This window comes from Gobius niger (genome assembly GCF_951799975.1).
Source record: "Gobius niger genome assembly, chromosome: 14".
NCBI lineage: Eukaryota > Metazoa > Chordata > Actinopteri > Gobiiformes > Gobiidae > Gobius > Gobius niger.
This window is the reverse complement of record NC_136865.1, coordinates 28,759,792-28,780,938: the sequence shown is the minus strand read 5'-3', so window position 1 is coordinate 28,780,938 and position 21,147 is coordinate 28,759,792. Positions and strand designations below refer to the sequence as shown.

General features: G+C 44.2%; 1 protein-coding gene across 1 annotated transcript in view; it reads left to right on the top strand.

The window, feature by feature from the left end:
- Window positions 1-434: 434 nt before the first annotated feature.
- LOC306973865 (prolyl endopeptidase) overlaps window positions 435-21,147 on the top strand; it is a 33,159-nt gene continuing 12,446 nt past the window's right edge. Inside the window, exons 1-8 of the mRNA XM_079570928.1 lie at window positions 435-609; window positions 3,987-4,061; window positions 7,027-7,160; window positions 7,275-7,405; window positions 9,008-9,220; window positions 10,047-10,168; window positions 16,618-16,723; window positions 16,806-16,997. Coding sequence (XP_079427054.1) covers window positions 568-609; window positions 3,987-4,061; window positions 7,027-7,160; window positions 7,275-7,405; window positions 9,008-9,220; window positions 10,047-10,168; window positions 16,618-16,723; window positions 16,806-16,997 — 1,015 coding nt within the window. The 5' untranslated portion in view covers window positions 435-567. The remainder of the gene's footprint in view (window positions 610-3,986; window positions 4,062-7,026; window positions 7,161-7,274; window positions 7,406-9,007; window positions 9,221-10,046; window positions 10,169-16,617; window positions 16,724-16,805; window positions 16,998-21,147) is intronic.

Sequence of the window (21,147 nt, the reverse complement as noted above, 5' to 3'; positions counted from 1 at the left end):
CTCTGTCAAATTTTGGTCCGAATTGCAATAACAACCTTTCAGGCAACAACTGCTCACCCTTTTCTTACAGCAAACTCTTCTGTTTTACTAACATAAAGAATCACTCAGCGTCCCATATAGAAGAACACGGGCAATAACGTTTACCCTCCACAATGGCGCGATCCTGGGCCGAAAGCGACAAGTCAAAGAAATCAAAATAAATAAACCTTTTTTTTTTTTGTCCCAGGAGGATCTGAATCATCCTTCACACTTTCCTGTATTGTGTCAGCAGGAGTTTCAATCTGTAATGACCGTATTAATGGCTACACTCGAAACAGTTTTATCACTTTTTCTACTCATTTACCGCCATCCTCACCTCGAGCGTCACGTCACCACGCACACGCCCCTTGACGCACCGTGACGCACCGTGACGCGGCATTTCCTGGAAACACGAGCGCGGAGTACAAACCTTTCACTTTCATTTCTGCGCTTGTCTTTTTTTACACAGATTTACACAGATCCACGACGACAAACCCACTTAAAAACACACCGACAGACGCGTCTCTAAAGCGTTTTTGCCGCTCCAACATGGCGTACGTTTATCCCGGCGCGAGACGAGACGAGAGCAAGGTTTGTTTGTGCGCTGGATGTTTGACACTTGTTGCTAACACTGTTTACTTCGGAAAGCTTGTGGTCAACGCCTTGTGTTCGAGCAGGTGCACATTATAAAACGATACCAGGGAAAAGAAAGGATAGTGAGTCAGTTTGGCTGGCGGGAGAATGAAAAGAGCCGCGTCTTTCGTGAGAAAATTAAACTAACGTTAATTAACTGTCAGTCCGGCTAATCCAGTTGCTGAGCTAGCAAGTTCATGCAGATGCAAAAACAATGAAGGAGAATTAATCAGGCTAGGCAGGTTTGTTAGAAGAGCATAATTCATACAATACCAGGTAAAGGCAGTCTATAACACGTAAGAATGATTATTAACACATTACATTAAAAGAAAAGATCTATTCAAGATATTAAAGTAGAGTTGCCATATGCACAGCTAATAACCACGCACTGCCAATAAAGTGATAATAGAGTTCGGGAATGTGACGTCATATCGCTAAGCATTATGGGATTAGCAGCAATTGTAAACTATTGAAGATTTTAAAAGTTAAAATACTGGAGTTATTGTTCACATTAAAACACTTGGACACCACAGTGAGTTAGATGTATTTACCAGCAGTATCTCAGCAGCTAACGGAGCTGTTCCACGGCTATTTCCTCCACTTTATAAACTGTTTTAGCTAATGTTAGTCAATGGAAATGTATGCTAACAGCTGCAAAGATGGCCGATCTCCATGGTAACTGTAGACTTTCCCGAACTCTATTATACTGAGGAAAAAATATTTTGTTTTTGAGGAAATGCTTGGTCTTGTACAGAGAGATCATGGACCCAGTGACTGATATTAATGATATTTTTTTTAAATCAATATATTTTCTTTTTAGCTACAACTTCTTAAAGTGTAATGCTGTTAATAGAGTTCGGGAAAGTCTACAGTTACCATGGAGATCCGCCATCTTTGCAGCTGTTAGCATACATTTCCATTGACTAACATTAGCTAAAAACAGTTTATAAAGTTGAGAAAATAGCCGTGGAACAGCTCCGTTAGATGTATTTACCAGCAGTAACTCAGCAGCTAACTCACTGTGGTGTCCATGTGTTTTAATGTGAACAATAGCTCCAGTATTTTAACTTCTAAAATCTCCATTGGTTTACAATTGCTGCTAATCCCATAATGCTTAGCGATATGACGTCACATTCCCGAACTCTATAGAGGAAAAAATATTTTGTTTTTGAGGAAATGCTTGGTCTTGTACAGAGAGATCATGGACCCAGTGACTGATATTAATGATATTTTTTTTAAATCAATATATTTTCTTTTTAGCTACAACTTCTTAAAGTGTAATGCTGTTAATAGAGTTCGGGAATGTCCACAGTTACCATGGAGATCGGCCATCTTTGCTGCTGTTAGCATACATTTCCATAGACTAGCATTAGCTAAAAACAGTATAAAAAGTGGAGAAAAAAACAGTGGAACGACTCCGTTAGCTGCTGAGATACTGCTGGTAAATACATCTAACACACTGTGGTCTCCAAGTGTTTTAATGTGAACAATAACTCCAGTATTTTAACTTTTAAAATCTCCATTAGTTTACAATGGCTGCTAATCCCATAATGCTTAGCGATATGACGTCACATTCCTGAACTCTATTGGAAAAACTGGCTCCTGCCCCCCCCCGCTGGGTCCGATGACATCATCACATTGTAGAACCTGCAACCCAGCAATACCCATGCTGCTGTGCGCTCAAATCATTTCAAACTGCACAACAAATAAAAAGATAACTTGTGATATTTTGTCAGGCTAGGCAACGTCAGGCCCAGGGGCCAAATCCGGCCCTCCAGCATAGAACCTCTGGCCCTCAAGATAAATTTGATAAATATCATTACACAAATAAGAGATCAAGTACCTGCTGGAGTCGGGGGGAGTGGGGGAAGATGAGCCTGTTTTTGATTTGGTGGTTATTGTGTAAAAACAGAAATAATATCAATACAATAATTTACTATTTACAGACCTTTTGTGATAAAAAAAAACACCTGGAGTTTGTTTTTAAGATGTTGATCTTCAAAATAAAAGTGGTTTTGAGGCTCATTTTACCCTAAGAGCAGGAGAAGGTGAACCCTTAGATTTAAAGGTGAAATTGACATAATAAAGTCTTTTTACATATTAGTGTTTCCCATTAGCAATTTTATGCAAGACAAATCATAATATATATATTTTTTTCCATCTGCTCCATCTGCAGATAATGCAATTTTGTTTCTAAAAAGAAACGGTGGCGCAGCGGTTAGCGCTCACGCCTCACAGCTAGAAGGTCCCGGGTTCGATTCCCACCTGGACGGGGCCTTTCTGTGTGGAGTTTGCATGTTCTCCCCGTGCCTGCGTAGGCTTCCTCCGGGTACTCCGGTTTCCCCTACCACTAAAAACATGTACAATAGATTCCCCTCTGGGGCCAGGACTCCCCTGAAAAAGGGGATTCTTAATCTCAGTGGTGACAATGTTTCTTTACTTTGGGCTTCAGTGGTGAGGTTTGGCTCTTGGTGATTTGGCAATGAAGAAAATCCCTCCAAGACATAAACTTGCCTACCCGTGCATTATGCTAACATGCTATATTCAATGTGTGAAGTTAAGATAGAATAAACTTTATTATTATGCCTAAGTGTAAACACACACCTACACACGCAGTAGTTCCTAAATAAAGTGAACTTCAATTCAATTCAATTTTTTCATTTTTTTAATAAGTAAATAAATAAATAACGTGGATATGATGCTGAAAAGGAGTAGGCAGGAGCTTCAGCTTGTTAGCGCCTTCCCCCTTTTGTATTTAAGAAATAGATACATTTATTTACTCTGCATAATCAAGAAGTTAGCATGGAGATCCGCCATCTTTGCAGCATTTCCATTGAGTAATATTAGCTAAAAAAGAAAACATGAATGATGGAATTAATGGATGAAAATGTAACAAAGAAGAGACATAAACACAACAAAAAAGTGATCAGCATCAAAAATGTGCCAGTAAAGCAACAATAACATTACGGAGAAAATAAGACAAAAGAGTGACAAAAAAGCAGCCTTGGATTTGAGATATTGTCATTTGAAATAGTGATTTTTTTCTATCAAGATCCCTGGAAAATTTAAGTTTTCCTCCATGAGAAATAATGCCCAAACGCACCCATATGCAAACACTGAACATTTGAATCAGCCCTGTGTGAGTTTAGATAATAATATTGTTGTAACAGTTGTCTTCGGTTTGTGGTTTGCCTCAAACACTTTTCCACAGAAGCTCCTTCCTTCTAATGAATTTCGCCGCTACTACAAACAATTGATTATGAAAGCGTGAACGCCTTTGGGCACGTGCCTTTGTTGTGTCAGACTTTGTGAGCTTTCCCTTTGTGTTTTACCAGGTGCAGAACTACCACGGCACTGACATCTGCGACCCGTACGCCTGGCTGGAAGACCCCGACAGCGAAGAGACCAAGGTGCTCAAGCACAAAACAAAATGAAATATCATATGAAGGGTAATCAGCTGCAGCTTGTGGTGACGAGTGACCTGAAAGAGAGAACCAAGTGCTTGAAAATAACAGGACATTGATACAGGGAAAAAACGAGACAAAGTGCTCCGGAAGTCAATGATAGAATTAGTAATTGGGGGAAGGTGCTTCTTTGGTGTTTGGGGAACTAAGACTCAAAAGAAAAACAAAAAAAACAAGGCACTCCTCCACATTATTATTCTCTATTTACATTTATAAAGCCTTTATTTTGCAGGGCTGAGGAGTGTTAAAATCTTTAAAACATAATGCTGGCGTCTTCCACTAATAACTGGACATTGTTTTACTTTTTTCTAACAATTATTTAGTTTCATAGAATATTGACAGTGGAACAATCACAGCAGGGAAGTGGAAATGTTTTCAAGTTGTCGGATGAAAAAGGTAGAAGAAAAGAGGGGAATTGTGAATCCATAAGTCCAGTGTTGGGGAGTAACTAAATACATATATTTACAATTATCATTTTGTAGCAGTATTCTGGTAAAGTTACCCTTTCATTTGAGAGTATTTAGAATACAGTTACTTTACAAATATCAAGGGAATATCCCATTATCATTACATTTAGTTCCATATTTCACAACATTGTTATAAAAAATTGCTCCTAAAATAGAATAAAGATTTGAAACGTCTTATGCCACAGTTCATTCAAACACTGCACATGTGTCACATGATGAACCTGTGCATTTGCCAAGACAGTTTTTGAGTTCCTAATTAATGGTATGTGAGTTTATAACAGGTGTTCATTTTTGTAATTGATGAATTTAAATATTTAGGACTATGTCTTGACCAAGAACTAACCTATAAAAAACATATTGAATATGTGACTAATAAAGTAAACGCTTGTCTTGGTCAACTATATAGATCTATCAATTGTTTTACCCTCGATATCAGGAAAAGAATAGCTCAGCAACTCATACTACCAATAATCGACTATGGAGACATTGTTTACCAAAACACCACAGATGCTGTTCTTAAACCACTGACAACACTCACAAACTCGCTCTGCAGATTTGTGATTCGATGTAATTATTTGACTCATCACTGTACTATGTACAACACACTTGACTGGCTACAACCCAAAGACAGAAGACGGCTCCACTGGATTATACTAGTTTATAAATGTATCCGATATGATTATCCTACATATTTAAAACAGCATTTGGTTCCTTTTACGTCATCATACGCACTTGGAGATCTGGACCAACCGTTCTATCGAGTGCCACATGTAAAAAAGGAGGCAGGCAGGAGAGCCTTTCGTTATAAAGCCCCATCTGACTGGAATCATTTATCAATAGAACTTAGATCAACGACATCTTTACATATATTCAAAACATCTTTGTACAATAATCTAAAATGTCAATGTCAATGTTACCATTTTTTCCAAATGTCCAATTTCTTTTCTATTATCCCTCTTCTTATGTTAATTTATTTTCTCTTTATATATAATATTGTTTTGTATTGAAAGTGAGGGCATTGGTGGGGTGGGCGGGGATGGGGAACAAGACATGAGACCTTGTGATGTTATGTTGTTATGTGTATGTGACTGTTGTATGTATGTGACAATACTTGCTATGTTTCGTTATTTTGTGTTCAGGACCCCCTTGAAAAAGAGATGGTTCATCTCAACGGGGCTATCCTTGAAACAAATGAAATGAAATGAAATTGTACGCAATATTTATACATAAATGTAATGCCAATCGATGTGAAAGTATTCAAAGTGTTCAGAATACAGTTCTCTGATTAGACAGAGTAATGGAATACGTTACAAAATACATTTTAAGGCAAGTATTCAGTAACACAAACATACAATTTCAAAGTATAAGTGAAGGTTTTTGACTTCTCTTGATCGTCATAATAGAGCTTAGATCAGGACCTGACCACTAAGCTTGAATTGTCGACCCGAGTCCAAAACAAACCCGAGAAACAAAATCATTATTTGATTTAACCTCTTACCACCTGCTTTAACCAAGTGCAATTTCTCCAGTTCGACTTTACCCAATTCTAAAAGCTTCTGGACTGGAGTCTCACAGCCTCTAGGCCAGTGCAACACCTCATTTGAAAGCTAAGACCTACAAAACTGATCTAAACAGATCTTTCTCCTCGCGTTGTTGTCGTCACTTTTTTCACATCTTTTTCCATCTTATTTTCAACACTATTTTGTTGAGTTTTGTCACTTTTTTGCTTTTTTACTTTCTAACTTTTTTAAGCTTTAGAGTTAGTTTCTGAGCCATATAACAAGATTAGTTATCGTGATATTCTCCTGCCTCAATATATAAACTAGGTTTAGGTTTGTGTTTATTACATTTGACGTAGCAGCAAAGAACAAAATGTTTAACCTGAAATGTGTCAATTACAATAGAATAAAATTAAAAACAGCTATATACAAAAAAATGAATAAAAACATCTATAAAACAGATTCGTAAAACAATGTTAAAGCTCAAGGAATAAAAGACAGTTCATGTTTTTTTGTGTTGCTCTTCTTGGCTTCTCGACTCTATAGTGTAATAGCATCAGTTATGTAAATCCTTCCTGCTTGTTTTATGTGTCCTCTCCTCTGCACACGGATCTGTAATAACAAACATCTCGCAAAAATGTCAAAGCAGGAAAAACCTGTCTAATGTGTCTCATGCATTATATAAATCTTCGGTTTGTTTTATGGTCATGAGTTACCACTTAGCTAATCAGCCTCCATCATTCTTTCAAACTCTTAATATTAATTAGTTTTGAAAAAAAGAAGGGGAATACACGGTTTTAATAAGCAAACAAGGGATTCTGCAGAGTATTTGAGCTGCACTTCATTAGTTTCTAGCAGAGGTTTCATAAAATAAACATTTAAAAGTAGTGCTAATAATCCTGTTTTTTGTCCTTTAACGTTTCCCCTGGGTGTCCCGTGTCTCAGGCCTTCGTGGAGGAGCAGAACAAAATCACGATGCCGTTTCTTGAGCAGTGCAAAGTCAGAGAGAAGTTCCAGCAGCGTCTGACCGAGCTCTACGACTATCCCAAGTACAGCACCCCCTTCAGGCGAGGAGACAGGTACTGCAGCGTCACACTCAGTACAAGAAACATGACTGTTTTCTGTTGAGATAAAACTCCACTAAATCTACAGTTGAGTTTATATAAATGTTACTGCGTGTGATTGTGTTGCAGGTACTTTTACTTCCACAACAAAGGCCTCCAGAACCAGAGCGTGCTGTACGTTCAGGACTCTCTGGACGCTCCGGCCTCGGTTTTCTTCGACCCCAACGCTCTGTCTGAGGACGGCACCGTGGCGCTGAAGAGTGAGTCAGACTCGGCGTCATTTCATAAATAATCATGCATTTTACGGGACCTTTTCTCCAGGTGCTCCAGTTTCCCCTACCACTAAGAGCATGTATATTAGGTTCTCCTTTGGGGCCAGGACGCCCCTGTAAAAGAGGTGGTTAAATAAAGTTCAAAGAAATGAAATGAAAAACACTGTTGCTCCTGTCTGAGGGCTCAGTGTCGGCTCAACATTTGCAGTCGCTCCACAGGCAGCTTCAATGAAAAGGAGCAAGAGAAAAGCAACCTCATGATACCTGCCTCTTTTACAATGTTTTTATTCCTCTGAGTGTCTCTCGTCCCACAGTCTGAGTGTCTGTCTTCCCACAGTCTGAGTGTCTCTGTCGTCCCACAGTCTGAGTGTCTCTGTCTTCCCGCAGTCTGTCTCTGTCTTCCCACAGTCTGAGTGTCTCTGTCGTCCCACAGACTGAGTGTCTCTGTCGTCCCACAGTCTGAGTGTCTCTGTCGTCCCACAGTCTGAGTGTCTCTGTCTTCCCGCAGTCTGAGTGTCTCTGTCGTCCCACAGTCTGAGTGTCTCTGTCTTCCCGCAGTCTGAGTGTCTCTGTCATCCCACAGTCTGAGTGTCTCTGTCGTCCCACAGTCTGAGTGTCTCTCTTCCCACAGTCTGAGTGTCTCTCTTCCCACAGTCTGAGTGTCTCTGTCGTCCCACAGTCTGAGTGTCTCTGTCTTCCCACAGTCTGAGTGTCTCTGTCGTCCCACAGTCTGAGTGTCTCTGTCTTCCCACAGTCTGAGTGTCTCTGTCGTCCCACAGTCTGAGTGTCTCTGTCTTCCCACAGTCTGAGTGTCTCTGTCTTCCCACAGTCTGAGTGTCTCTGTCTTCCCGCAGTCTGTGTCTCTGTCGTCCCGCAGTCTGAGTGTCTCTGTCGTCCCGCAGTCTGAGTGTCTCTTCCCACAGTCTGAGTGTCTCTGTCTTCCCGCAGTCTGAGTGTCTCTGTCGTCCCGCAGTCTGAGTGTCTCTGTCTTCCTGCAGTCTGAGTGTCTCTGTCGTCCCACAGTCTGAGTGTCTCTCTCTTCCCACAGTCTGAGTGTCTCTGTCGTCCCGCAGTCTGAGTGTCTCTTCCCACAGACTGAGTGTCTCTGTCTTCCCGCAGTCTGAGTGTCTCTTCCCACAGACTGAGTGTCTCTGTCTTCCCGCAGTCTGAGTGTCTCTGTCGTCCCGCAGTGTGAGTGTCTCTGTCTTCCTGCAGTCTGAGTGTCTCTGTCGTCCCACAGTCTGAGTGTCTCTGTCGTCCCACAGTCTGAGTGTCTCTGTCGTCCCACAGTCTGAGTGTCTCTGTCGTCCCACAGTCTGAGTGTCTCTGTCGTCCCGCAGTGTGAGTGTCTCTGTCTTCCTGCAGTCTGAGTGTCTCTGTCGTCCCACAGTCTGAGTGTCTCTGTCTTCCCGCAGTGTGAGTGTCTCTGTCGTCCCGCAGTCTGAGTGTCTCTGTCTTCCCACAGTCTGAGTGTCTCTGTCGTCCCACAGTCTAAGTGTCTCTGTCTTCCCACAGTCTGAGTGTCTCTGTCTTCCTGCAGTCTGAGTGTCTCTGTCGTCCCACAGTCTGAGTGTCTCTGTCGTCCCACAGTGGGCCGCTTGTCCGAGGACTGCCGGTTCTTCGCCTACGGCCTGAGCAGCAGCGGCTCTGACTGGGTCACGGTGCACTTCATGAAGGCGGATGGAGACCTGGAGAAACTCCCTGAGGTTCTGGAGAGGGTCAAATTCAGCTGCCTCGCCTGGACCCACGACGGGAAGGGCATCTTCTACAACTGCTACCCCCCACAGGGCGGCAAAAGTGACGGTCAGAACGAGTAAAAGTGTTAAATCCATCCATCCATTTTCTTCCACTTTTCCGTTTCCGTTTGAGTAATGACATGCAGGACTGAGCCCGGTGGCCAAGAGTGACTACAGCTACAATATGTTTGCTAAACTCCGATGTAGTGCGCGTTATAGGGCAGGGGTTCTTGAACTTGAAAAAATGTATTCTGTGCTGATTGCACTAAAACTGTAAACATTTAAATAGTGAGGTTGGATTAGTCTGCCGATTTATTTTCATCACTATGTTTCAAAAGAGAGCTATTCATTTTCCAATAAGAGGAGCTTCATGTCTTCAGCACCAGGAAAATGGTTCTATCATCTATCACTATACAATGATTTTGATACAAGGACCACAAGAGCTTATTATTGGTATCTGTGTCTAAAGGGAGATAGATACTTCTGCTGCTATTCCAGCAGACTGTAAACGCTGCCCCTTCTGGCCAAAGCTTTAACTGCACTTATGGGAATGTAACAAGCACTGTTAATCTCTATGGCAATAAAATTGAGCGCGCAGAAGAGCCACTGTGTTTCTGACCAAATAACCTTGAGGTCCACAGTTTGAGAGAGCCTGATAACGGGAATAGTGTGGCTTCAGACACAGCCAATCTTTGTCTTCAAAGCTAAAAAGCTAAAAGAGGAGGCGCTGTACCGTTTCAGAGGATCAGAGGAGACTGAAGGCAGCCAGGTTTCCTTCAGGTGCTACGGTTTCCCTGACCCCCTGAAAGATGCTGGCCAGGGTGACCCAACGGTGGACAGATGGAGAGTACGATCCTGAACTAAAGCTTGTTATTTTCTGATTGTTATTTCAGGCACAGAGACGACGTCCAACATGAACCAGAAGTTGTTCTATCACGTGGTCGGGACGCAGCAGTCGGAGGACATCCTCGTGGCCGAGTTTCCCGATCACCCCAAATGGCACAGCTCCGTCACTGTAAGTTACAACTCAAGTGTTTAGGAACTGTGAGTTTTCAGGGCTGGGCAGGGCGTGGGAACTTCCTTTTTTGAAAACCGTGGGGCGATGTTGAGGAGAGTACAGCTGTAACAAAGGATTCTATTGTAATCGAGGGACACGAGCAGGGATTGAGGAAGTGAGAGAGAGACAGAGAGTCCTTTTATGTTTTATTTCCAAACTGATTTAAACTATTGGTAACAATAAGAGTTGAGCTGCTTTCTGCTTTGTAAAAACACTTTACAGACTCAAAGTTTGAAAACAAAGTCATGCAACTATTTCAATAATGGATTTTGTTGCTTCTGCCCAAAAGGAGGGTGTGAGACGCCCAAAGGAGGCTGGATCGAGGGCTGGATCGGAAGTTTTGCCTCCGCGACCTGTTTCAGTGGCAAACATGCTGTGATGGAGGCGTATTATTCTCACAGAATGTTGATGTTCAATGTGCCCTTCCTGATCACGTCAAAATTCCCTGGTGAAGCCGTGTTCCTCGTTCCGAATCGTTTTGTATTGTGGGTAGAGCTGGGCGATTTCCCTCCCCTGCACTACCTTTCCTAAAGTTTGGGGTCACCCAGGCCAGTTCTACAGCTTCTGTGATCAGCACAACAGTTTTCAGCAGTGCTGGATAATTTCACAAGGGTTTTCCAATCATCAGTGACACGATTAGGGATGGGTATCGTTAAGGATTTATCGATACCACTACTACTACTCTTATCAATACTTGGTGATCCGGTGCCAGGGTTTCCCTAGGAAATTTGGTAGTTGAGGTGGTGTCTGTCGAGCCACCAATAATAAATACAAACAGTTTTTTATTTTAAAAAAAACTTTGAAGAAGAAGATGTTAAGGTGGCAGCCCACGGGAAAGCTCTGCAGGAAACCCTGGGTACTTAAACGGTACTTTAAAAGAAAAAAAAAAGTTAGAAGCCACTGTATAGGCATTAATCCTAGGCCTATATTTATTTTTTATTACTCTGCAATTTATTTCCAATTTGTGCATACACTTAATGTTGCCTGGCCTGCCAAATGACATGCTTTTTCATGGATATTTCAAAGACATAGTCTGGGAGCGAGCATGAGCTCAATGGTTTCCCGGTGGGCGTGATTAACAGATTATCAGAAGGCATCAGCCTATTAGAGCTGTGCAGATTTTTAAACATACTTTTTTTTTTTGCCCAGCCCATAATGTGGATGGATGCCTTCAGGAAAACTTCACCCAATCTTCACCCAAACCAAATTATTCAATGGGTTGTTTCGACCTGCACACTCACCTGTGATTATTTACAGTGGGCTGTTTCAAATCCATGGTTCACAGCGATCGTCCATAGACCCTGGAAGTTACAGAGAAATATAAAAACCCAAATTACCAATATCCCGGTCAACTTACTTACAAGAGTTGACCAAAACCTTCAAAATCATCTGAATCAGTTTATTGACGATGGAGGACGACCTTTAAAAGATATTATTTTCAAGACAGTGTGAAATTAAATCTCCAAAGTTGCGTCAAAGTGTTTTGAAACGTGCACAGTTCTTTATTTCATTTTGAAAAAAGGAAGTTCCCACGCCCTGCCCTGCACTTGACAGAAAACAAATCTGCAAAGTTTCTGAATGATGCCAAGCGACGCCGCAGAAGCACATGTCCCAGCACGTGCTCATTGTTTTGGTTCTTAAAGGTGCATTATAATAAAAACTGATAATCATAAAAACTTGATATTCCTGCGTAATAGGCCCTTTTGTTTCCCAATGGCTGCATGGGGGGTTCTCATGGTGCCATCACAGAGACCACCACAAAGCTCCAGGATCAATTGTTTTGTTGGTTTTCTGGGGGGAGGATCCGTCAGCAGAGAAAACCCACCAGAAACTCTCAAAACAATTGATCCTGGAGCTTTGTAGAGGCCACTGTGAAGGAAACAAAGGTGAAATAAAGGCCGATGGGTCAATAAAAATAATGCACATTTAAGTATGCAACAGTCGCACATTTGTGAGCATAGAGGAGACAGATTCAGACGGACTTGTTGTGACGTGCGTGGATCCTAAATCAGCGACTTTAGTTTGTGATGAAGTGAAAGTGGTGCTTGGATCTGCCTCTGGCCTGCAGGTTTATATTATTAAAACATTGAGTGCCAAAAACAGCAGTTTTGCAGGTTTTGTTTAATTACGAAACTAGACACTCTAATACACCTTACGTGTGATTTTGGCAACTCTGTGATGAACAGACGTGAAATAAATGACTATCGAAAACTTCACGATCTGGACATTTTATATACATTATTGCGTTTCTTCTCTTTTTTTTGTCTGATGGGGCGTTGTGTTGTGCAGCAAAGCTGTAGAGTCGACACTTCTCTCTCGCTCTCTGGAGCGTTTGACAAAGCAGACAGAGGAGGACAGAGGAGGACAGAGGGAGGACGGAGGAGGACAGAGGGAGGACAGAGGGAGGACGGAGGAGGACAGAGGGAGGACAGAGGGAGGACAGAGGGAGGACAGAGGGAGGACAGAGGAGGACAGAGGGAGGACAGAGGAGGACAGAGGAGGACAGAGGGAGGACAGAGGAGGACAGAGGAGGACAGAGGGAGGACAGAGGAGGACAGAGGGAGGACAGAGGAGGACAGAGGAGGACAGAGGAGGACAGAGGAGGACAGAGGAGGACAGAGGGAGGACAGAGGAGGACAGAGGGAGGACAGAGGGAGGACAGAGGAGGACAGAGGAGGACAGAGGAGGACAGAGGAGGACAGAGGAGGACAGAGGGAGGACAGAGGAGGACAGAGGGAGGACAGAGGAGGACAGAGGAGGACAGAGGAGGACAGAGGAGGACAGAGGGAGGACGGAGGAGGACAGAGGGAGGACAGAGGGAGGACAGAGGGAGGACAGAGGGAGGACAGAGGAGGACAGAGGGAGGACAGAGGAGGACAGAGGAGGACAGAGGGAGGACAGAGGAGGACAGAGGAGGACAGAGGGAGGACAGAGGAGGACAGAGGGAGGACAGAGGAGGACAGAGGAGGACAGAGGAGGACAGAGGAGGACAGAGGAGGACAGAGGGAGGACAGAGGAGGACAGAGGGAGGACAGAGGGAGGACAGAGGAGGACAGAGGAGGACAGAGGAGGACAGAGGAGGACAGAGGAGGACAGAGGGAGGACAGAGGAGGACAGAGGGAGGACAGAGGAGGACAGAGGAGGACAGAGGGAGGACAGAGGGAGGACAGAGGGAGGACAGAGGAGGACAGAGGGAGGACAGAGGAGGACAGAGGGAGGACAGAGGAGGACAGAGGAGGACACAGGGAGGACAGAGGGAGGACAGAGGGAGGACAGAGGGAGGACAGAGGGAGGACAGAGGGAGGACAGAGGAGGACAGAGGGAGGTCAGAGGAGGACAGAGGGAGGACAGAGGAGGACAGAGGGAGGACAGAGGAGGACAGAGGAGGACAGAGGGAGGACAGAGGGAGGACAGAGGAGGACAGAGGGAGGACAGAGGGAGGACAGAGGGAGGACAGAGGGAGGACAGAGGAGGACAGAGGAGGACAGAGGAGGACAGAGGGAGGACAGAGGGAGGACAGAGGGAGGACAGAGGAGGACAGAGGGAGGACAGAGGGAGGACAGAGGGAGGACAGAGGGAGGACAGAGGAGGACAGAGGGAGGACAGAGGGAGGACAGAGGGAGGACAGAGGAGGACAGAGGGAGGACAGAGGGAGGACAGAGGGAGGACAGAGGAGGACAGAGGAGGACAGAGGGAGGTCAGAGGAGGACAGAGGAGGACAGAGGAGGACAGAGGGAGGACAGAGGGAGGACAGAGGGAGGACAGAGGAGGACAGAGGAGGACAGAGGAGGACAGAGGGAGGTCAGAGGGAGGTCAGAGGGAGGACAGAGGGAGGACAGAGGAGGACAGAGGAGGACAGAGGGAGGACAGAGGAGGACAGAGGAGGACAGAGGAGGACAGAGGGAGGACAGAGGGAGGACAGAGGAGGACAGAGGAGGACAGAGGGAGGTCAGAGGGAGGACAGAGGGAGGACAGAGGGAGGACAGAGGAGGACAGAGGGAGGACAGAGGAGGACAGAGGGAGGACAGAGGGAGGACAGAGGAGGACAGAGGGAGGACAGAGGAGGACAGAGGGAGGACAGAGGAGGACAGAGGAGGACAGAGGGAGGACAGAGGAGGACAGAGGAGGACAGAGGGAGGACAGAGGGAGGACAGAGGGAGGACAGAGGGAGGACAGAGGAGGACAGAGGGAGGACAGAGGGAGGACAGAGGGAGGACAGAGGAGGACAGAGGGAGGACAGAGGGAGGACAGAGGAGGACAGAGGGAGGTCAGAGGGAGGACAGAGGGAGGACAGAGGGAGGACAGAGGAGGACAGAGGGAGGACAGAGGAGGACAGAGGGAGGACAGAGGGAGGACAGAGGAGGACAGAGGGAGGACAGAGGAGGACAGAGGGAGGACAGAGGAGGACAGAGGAGGACAGAGGGAGGACAGAGGGAGGACAGAGGGAGGACAGAGGAGGACAGAGGGAGGTCAGAGGGAGGACAGAGGGAGGACAGAGGGAGGACAGAGGAGGACAGAGGGAGGGCAGAGGAGGACAGAGGGAGGACAGAGGGAGGACAGAGGAGGACAGAGGGAGGACAGAGGAGGACAGAGGGAGGACAGAGGGAGGACAGAGGGAGGACAGAGGAGGACAGAGGAGGACAGAGGAGGACAGAGGAGGACAGAGGGAGGACAGAGGAGGACAGAGGGAGGACAGAGGGAGGACAGAGGAGGACAGAGGAGGACAGAGGGAGGACAGAGGAGGACAGAGGAGGACAGAGGAGGACAGAGGGAGGACAGAGGAGGACAGAGGGAGGTCAGAGGGAGGACAGAGGGAGGACAGAGGGAGGACAGAGGAGGACAGAGGGAGGTCAGAGGGAGGACAGAGGGAGGACAGAGGAGGACAGAGGAGGACAGAGGGAGGACAGAGGAGGACAGAGGAGGACAGAGGGAGGACAGAGGGAGGACAGAGGGAGGACAGAGGGAGGACAGAGGAGGACAGAGGGAGGTCAGAGGGAGGACAGAGGGAGGACAGAGGAGGACAGAGGGAGGACAGAGGGAGGACAGAGGGAGGACAGAGGAGGACAGAGGGAGGACAGAGGGAGGACAGAGGGAGGTCAGAGGGAGGACAGAGGAGGACAGAGGAGGACAGAGGAGGACAGAGGAGGACAGAGGAGGACAGAGGAGGACAGAGGAGGACAGAGGAGGACAGAGGAGGACAGAGGGAGGACAGAGGAGGACAGAGGAGGACAGAGGAGGACAGAGGGAGGACAGAGGAGGACAGAGGAGGACAGAGGAGGACAGAGGAGGACAGAGGAGGACAGAGGAGGACAGAGGGAGGACAGAGGAGGACAGAGGGAGGACAGAGGGAGGACAGAGGAGGACAGAGGAGGACAGAGGGAGGACAGAGGGAGGACAGAGGAGGACAGAGGAGGACAGAGGGAGGTCAGAGGAGGTCAGAGGAGGACAGAGGGAGGACAGAGGAGGACAGAGGAGGACAGAGGGAGGACAGAGGAGGACAGAGGAGGACAGAGGAGGACAGAGGAGGACAGAGGAGGACAGAGGGAGGACAGAGGGAGGACAGAGGGAGGTCAGAGGAGGACAGAGGGAGGACAGAGGGAGGACAGAGGGAGGACAGAGGAGGACAGAGGAGGACAGAGGAGGACAGAGGAGGACAGAGGGAGGACAGAGGAGGACAGAGGAGGACAGAGGAGGACAGAGGAGGACAGAGGAGGACAGAGGGAGGACAGAGGAGGACAGAGGGAGGACAGAGGGAGGACAGAGGAGGACAGAGGAGGACAGAGGGAGGACAGAGGAGGACAGAGGAGGACAGAGGGAGGACAGAGGGAGGACAGAGGAGGACAGAGGGAGGTCAGAGGAGGTCAGAGGAGGTCAGAGGGAGGACAGAGGAGGACAGAGGAGGACAGAGGGAGGACAGAGGAGGACAGAGGAGGACAGAGGAGGACAGAGGGAGGACAGAGGGAGGACAGAGGGAGGACAGAGGGAGTAAATCAGAAAGGAGAGTGTCTCACAAAACGTGCAATATCTCCATTTCTAGAAAAAAATCAGTGGTTTTGATCAAAACTAGTCTTTGTTTAGTTCATATTAAACAAGCTTAGAGTCTCACCTTTCAAACGAGCCACAGCATGTGTCCAGAGCTATAACATAGAATACACTGTGGTGCTACAAATATCATGAAACATGGTTTGGATTGTTGGCACTCTAGTCTAAATCCCCAAAACAGCGCGGCCTCAATGTGTTAAGAGGCTACAGTGCAAAGCGTCATCGATAAAAGGCATCGTTAATGAAGGAGACACACGGTTCCGATGGATTGCTCAATCAGAACCGGTTCTCGATTCCCATCCCTATTATGTATGTTGTGTTCTCTAACTTTATTTATTTGGATTTGTCCCATTTTACTCTCCCAGATCTCAGACGATGGCAGATATGCAGTTTTGTCCATCACTGAAGGCTGTCAGCCGGTCAACCAGCTCTGGTACTGCGACCTCCAGGAGCTGCCCGGTGGCATCACAGGTCAGAGTCCTCAACTCAAAGCAGATTTCAGATTAAAATGACGTAGTTTCGAGGTTACTGAGGTGAGTGTTGTTCTGCTCAGGTCTGCTGCCCTGGGTCAAACTGGTGGACACGTTCGAGGCGCAGTTTTCATACGTCACAAACGAAGGGACGGTTTTCACGTTTCACTCGAACCTGGACACGCCTCGATACTGTCTCCTCAACATCGACATCGAGAGGCCGCAGAGGGAGAACTGGAGCACCCTGATCCCGCAGCACGACAAGGACGTGCTCAGTAAGTTACACTTCAGAGACTGAGACACAGCACTTACAATGACTCTAAGTAAACTTTCAGCCAAATGGAGATTTAAGGTGAGACGCTGCAGGTGAAAACTGGATCATTTTATGCAGTCGAGTAAGGACTACTTTTAGAGATCAAACTCACCCGTAACAATGAGGAGGAGGCCGGAGGGGCTCGCTGGATCTCCATCGTGTGTACCAGGTGCCCTTCGGAAGAAAAGGGGAGAATCTAATACGAGCGATCGCTGTTATTGTTTACTTCCACAATTTTCGCCAGATGTTTTGGTGAATGGTCGGCAACAGCTGATACATCCAGGTCTCTAGCTCGGTTTTATAAAATGATCGATCTGTTACAGCGCAAGAGAAGCAATGCCCTGTTTATGGACATTGTTTTTAGCCTATCATAGGATTCTTATCATTTGCTTCAAATGTAAAATGCCTACCACGGCCCCCGGATGTGACGACATCGCGATCGCTCGTTTGAATTAGGAAAATAAAGGGTTTTTTTTAAATAAAGTTTAAAAAAGAAATTTAATACAGCTGCTGGTGGTGGCGGTGTGCTTCCACACCAAACACTAACACTAAGGCTGTCGCATTTTAAACCTTCATTTTTTTACGAAACACAATATGTGGCGGCCGGTGTTGATTCTGTGGTGATCTATGTGTGGGAAGCATTGCAAGATTTGAATTTTTACTCATTTTTTTACTCAAAACTAAACCATAATGTAAAAAAAAAGACACACATTTAATTCAAAGGATTTGCCGGATGAAGCCGTCGCGCTGAAACATTGAATTAATGTCAGAATAGTATAAATTATACTTGTGTGCGGATGTTTTCCTGATCAACCATACATTTAAACCTGGGTATATCCCTTATTTAGGTATTTGCTATTTTTGGCCATTTTTAGAGATTCTTGAACTGTTGTTGGTTATGGATAAGTTTCTGTTGCAAGTTACAAAACAACGGATTCGTCATAATACAGTCATCATCCAAATATTAGGGATTATTGTGTAACAGGCAACGACAAAACAAAATGGCAACTAAAACCCAATACTTGCATCAAAATGCCCATACTGCTTAAATACTGCCACACATTACACCCAATAAATACATTTTTTATGCATGAAATGCCTTGTTTTCATATGGAAGCATAGAGTGACAGATAACTAGCGATATGTAATCTTCTACAGCAAAACAAGAGCAAACACAAAGTTGATTGAATTGTTTTTGTAGAATTGCACATCAGCAGTTTTGGAAGTAACGTTACTTAAAGGGGCTGGATGCAAGTTGGCCATTTATACTCACTACTGCCACCACAGGCCATACGTGTAACTGCACCTGCTATATTAAGCTCATGCATGACTGCATTTTCGACCTGAATTAACACCTTTCTGAGTGACAGTGCAGGATTTTAGAGGCAGTTGTGGTGAACAGGTCTGAGCTCATTCTACACATTAGGACATGCCTGGAACATGTAGGGAGAGGAAAATACTTAATTTTAGCATTTTTAAACTCCATATACAGTAGCCCCTTTAGACTTGGGGAGAGCGTTTAACCTCTTAACCCCCACCTGAACCAAAACTCATCATCTACAAAACTCATCTAAACAGATATATATATATTTTTTACTTTTTAAACTTTTTTATTCATCGCTTTTTTAATATGTTTTCGTCACTTTTTTTTCACTTTGTGTTTTTGTCACTTTTCTGTGGCATTTTGCGGCTCTTTTGTTGCATTTTCATCACCTTTTTGTCACTTTTTCCATCACTTTTTCATCACTTTTCTGTTATTCTTTTGTTGCATTTTGTCATTTTTTGTGCCTTTTTTGTTGCATTTTCGTCACACATTTTTGACACTTTTTTGTTACATTGTTGTCACTTTTTCATCACTTTTTTGTAACTTTTCTTCTTGGCTTTTTTGTTCCATTTTCATGCTCATTTTGTATAATTTTTGTTGCTATTTTGTCCTTTTTTCCTTTTTTTTTTCTTCAAGAAACTTATAGATTTGGGTTAAGCCAAACTGGAGCAGTTCAGGTGGGAGTTAAGAGGTTAATACTTAATTTTAACATTTTTAAACTCCATTTGGCCCCTTTAAACTTGGGGAGAGCGTTTAACAAACCAGACTCACATTTATATAAGAAAATATTTGTTTTGTAACGTTGCAACGACAAGTCACTGATGTGAAAATACTTCAAACCCAGTTCCTTAATTCTGCCGCTGAAATGTTGCAAAACCCTTTTTCTGCATTTCTCTCCCGTTTGTTTCGATGATGTGGGTTTTTTTGGGATGTTTGTGGTTTGACAGTTCGTCAAAGGGAACTCTGACCGAAAAGGGAAACCTGCGCTTTACGCAGCGGGAGTCATTTATTACGGGAACAATCGTCGGGGAAATAAGGAAACGGTCATTGGTCATTTTAGAGATGCCAGGTTTTTGAAGAATGCGTGACGGAAACACTTTATTATGAGATTCTTGAGCTGTTGTTGGTTATGGATAAGTTTCTGTTGCAAGTTACAAAACAACGGATTCGTCATAATACAGTCATCATCCAAATATTAGGGATTGTTGTATAACAGGCAACGGCAAAACAAAATAGCAACTAAAACCCAGTACTTGCATCAAAATGCCCATACTGCTTAAATACTGCTCAAAGCCACACATTACACCCCATAAATACCAATAACCCCTTAACTCCCACCTGAACCGAGCACATTTTCTCCAGCTTTGCCCGAATCCAAAAGCTTCTGGAAAAACGGTGTGAAAATAGCAACAAAGCTGAGACGAAAACAAGGATGAAAATGTGAAAAAAGTGAGAAAAAATGGACGAAAAAGTGACAAAAATGGACAAAAATTTGACAAAAAAGTGAAAAAAAAATTGACGAAAAATTGAGAACAAATGGACGAAAAAGTGACACAAAACTGACAAAAAAGTGATACGAATTTGACAAAAAAATTCGAATAATTTGACAAAAAAGTGACTAAAAATGGACAAAAAAAATCGAAAAAGTGATGAAACAAAATCTGATGATGTGAGGAAAAAGATCAATTTAGTTTTGTAGGTCTTAGCTTTCAAATGAGGCGTTACACTGGCCTACAGGATTTGGGTAAAGCTGAACTGGAGAAAATGCTCTCGGTTCAGGCGGGAGTTAAGAGGTTAAATATGAGCATTTGAAGAGATGTTGATTAAAGGCAGTGAGATTTGAAGAGGTTTGGTCTAGGGCTAAAACGACTCATCGATTAATCGACGACTAATCAATAATTGAAATAGTCGACAACTATTTTAGTAATCGAATCGTTTTCTGGTTCACAAAGACTAAAATGTGTCTAATAAACCTTGAAACTCAGACTTATAAACATATAACTTGTGACATAAAACTAATTTAATCAAGTATGTGTTTGCACGTTTGCACTGATCTACTAAAGCATGTTTTGTTTTGGTGACAGTATAAATGTCTGTTCTCTTGTGCAAAGGTAAAGTAGGACTGCCACCTGCTGGACAAGAGATGCTACAACACTCTGTATACAGTACTTAACCTCGTAACTCCCGCCTGAACCGAGGATCTTTTTCCTTACGTCATCAGATTGTTTTTCCATCATTTTTTTGTTGGGTATTCAACTCATTTTTGTTACTTTTTTGTCAATTTTTTGTCATTTTTTTGCCATTTTTTGGTCAAATTTTTGTAATTTTTTTGTCAAATTTTTATCACATTTTTGTCACATTTTGTCACATTTGTCATTTTATTATTTGTTTTATTATTCATTTTTCGTAATTTTTTTTGTCAATTTCTTGTGACATTTTTGCCACTTTTTCATCAATTTTTTTATCACTTTTTTGTCAATGTATTCTCACTTTTTTTGTCACATTTCCATCATTGTTTTCGTCTCAGTTTTGTTGCTATTTTCTCAGCTTTTTTCCAGAAGCTTTTGGACTGGGGTTAAAGCCAAACTGGAGAAAATGTGCTCGGTTCAGGTGGGAGTTAAGGGGTTAAGTTAACTTACACTAAAATATAATAAAAGGTGTCCAGACCCAAGATCCAAAATTTAAATCTGGCTCGATCCATTATTCAAATTTTGTTGTGCAAAATATAGGCAATATTTTTATCAGTGACCTGAGTGATCTAAGAGTGGGAAAAAATAAAAATAAAAAG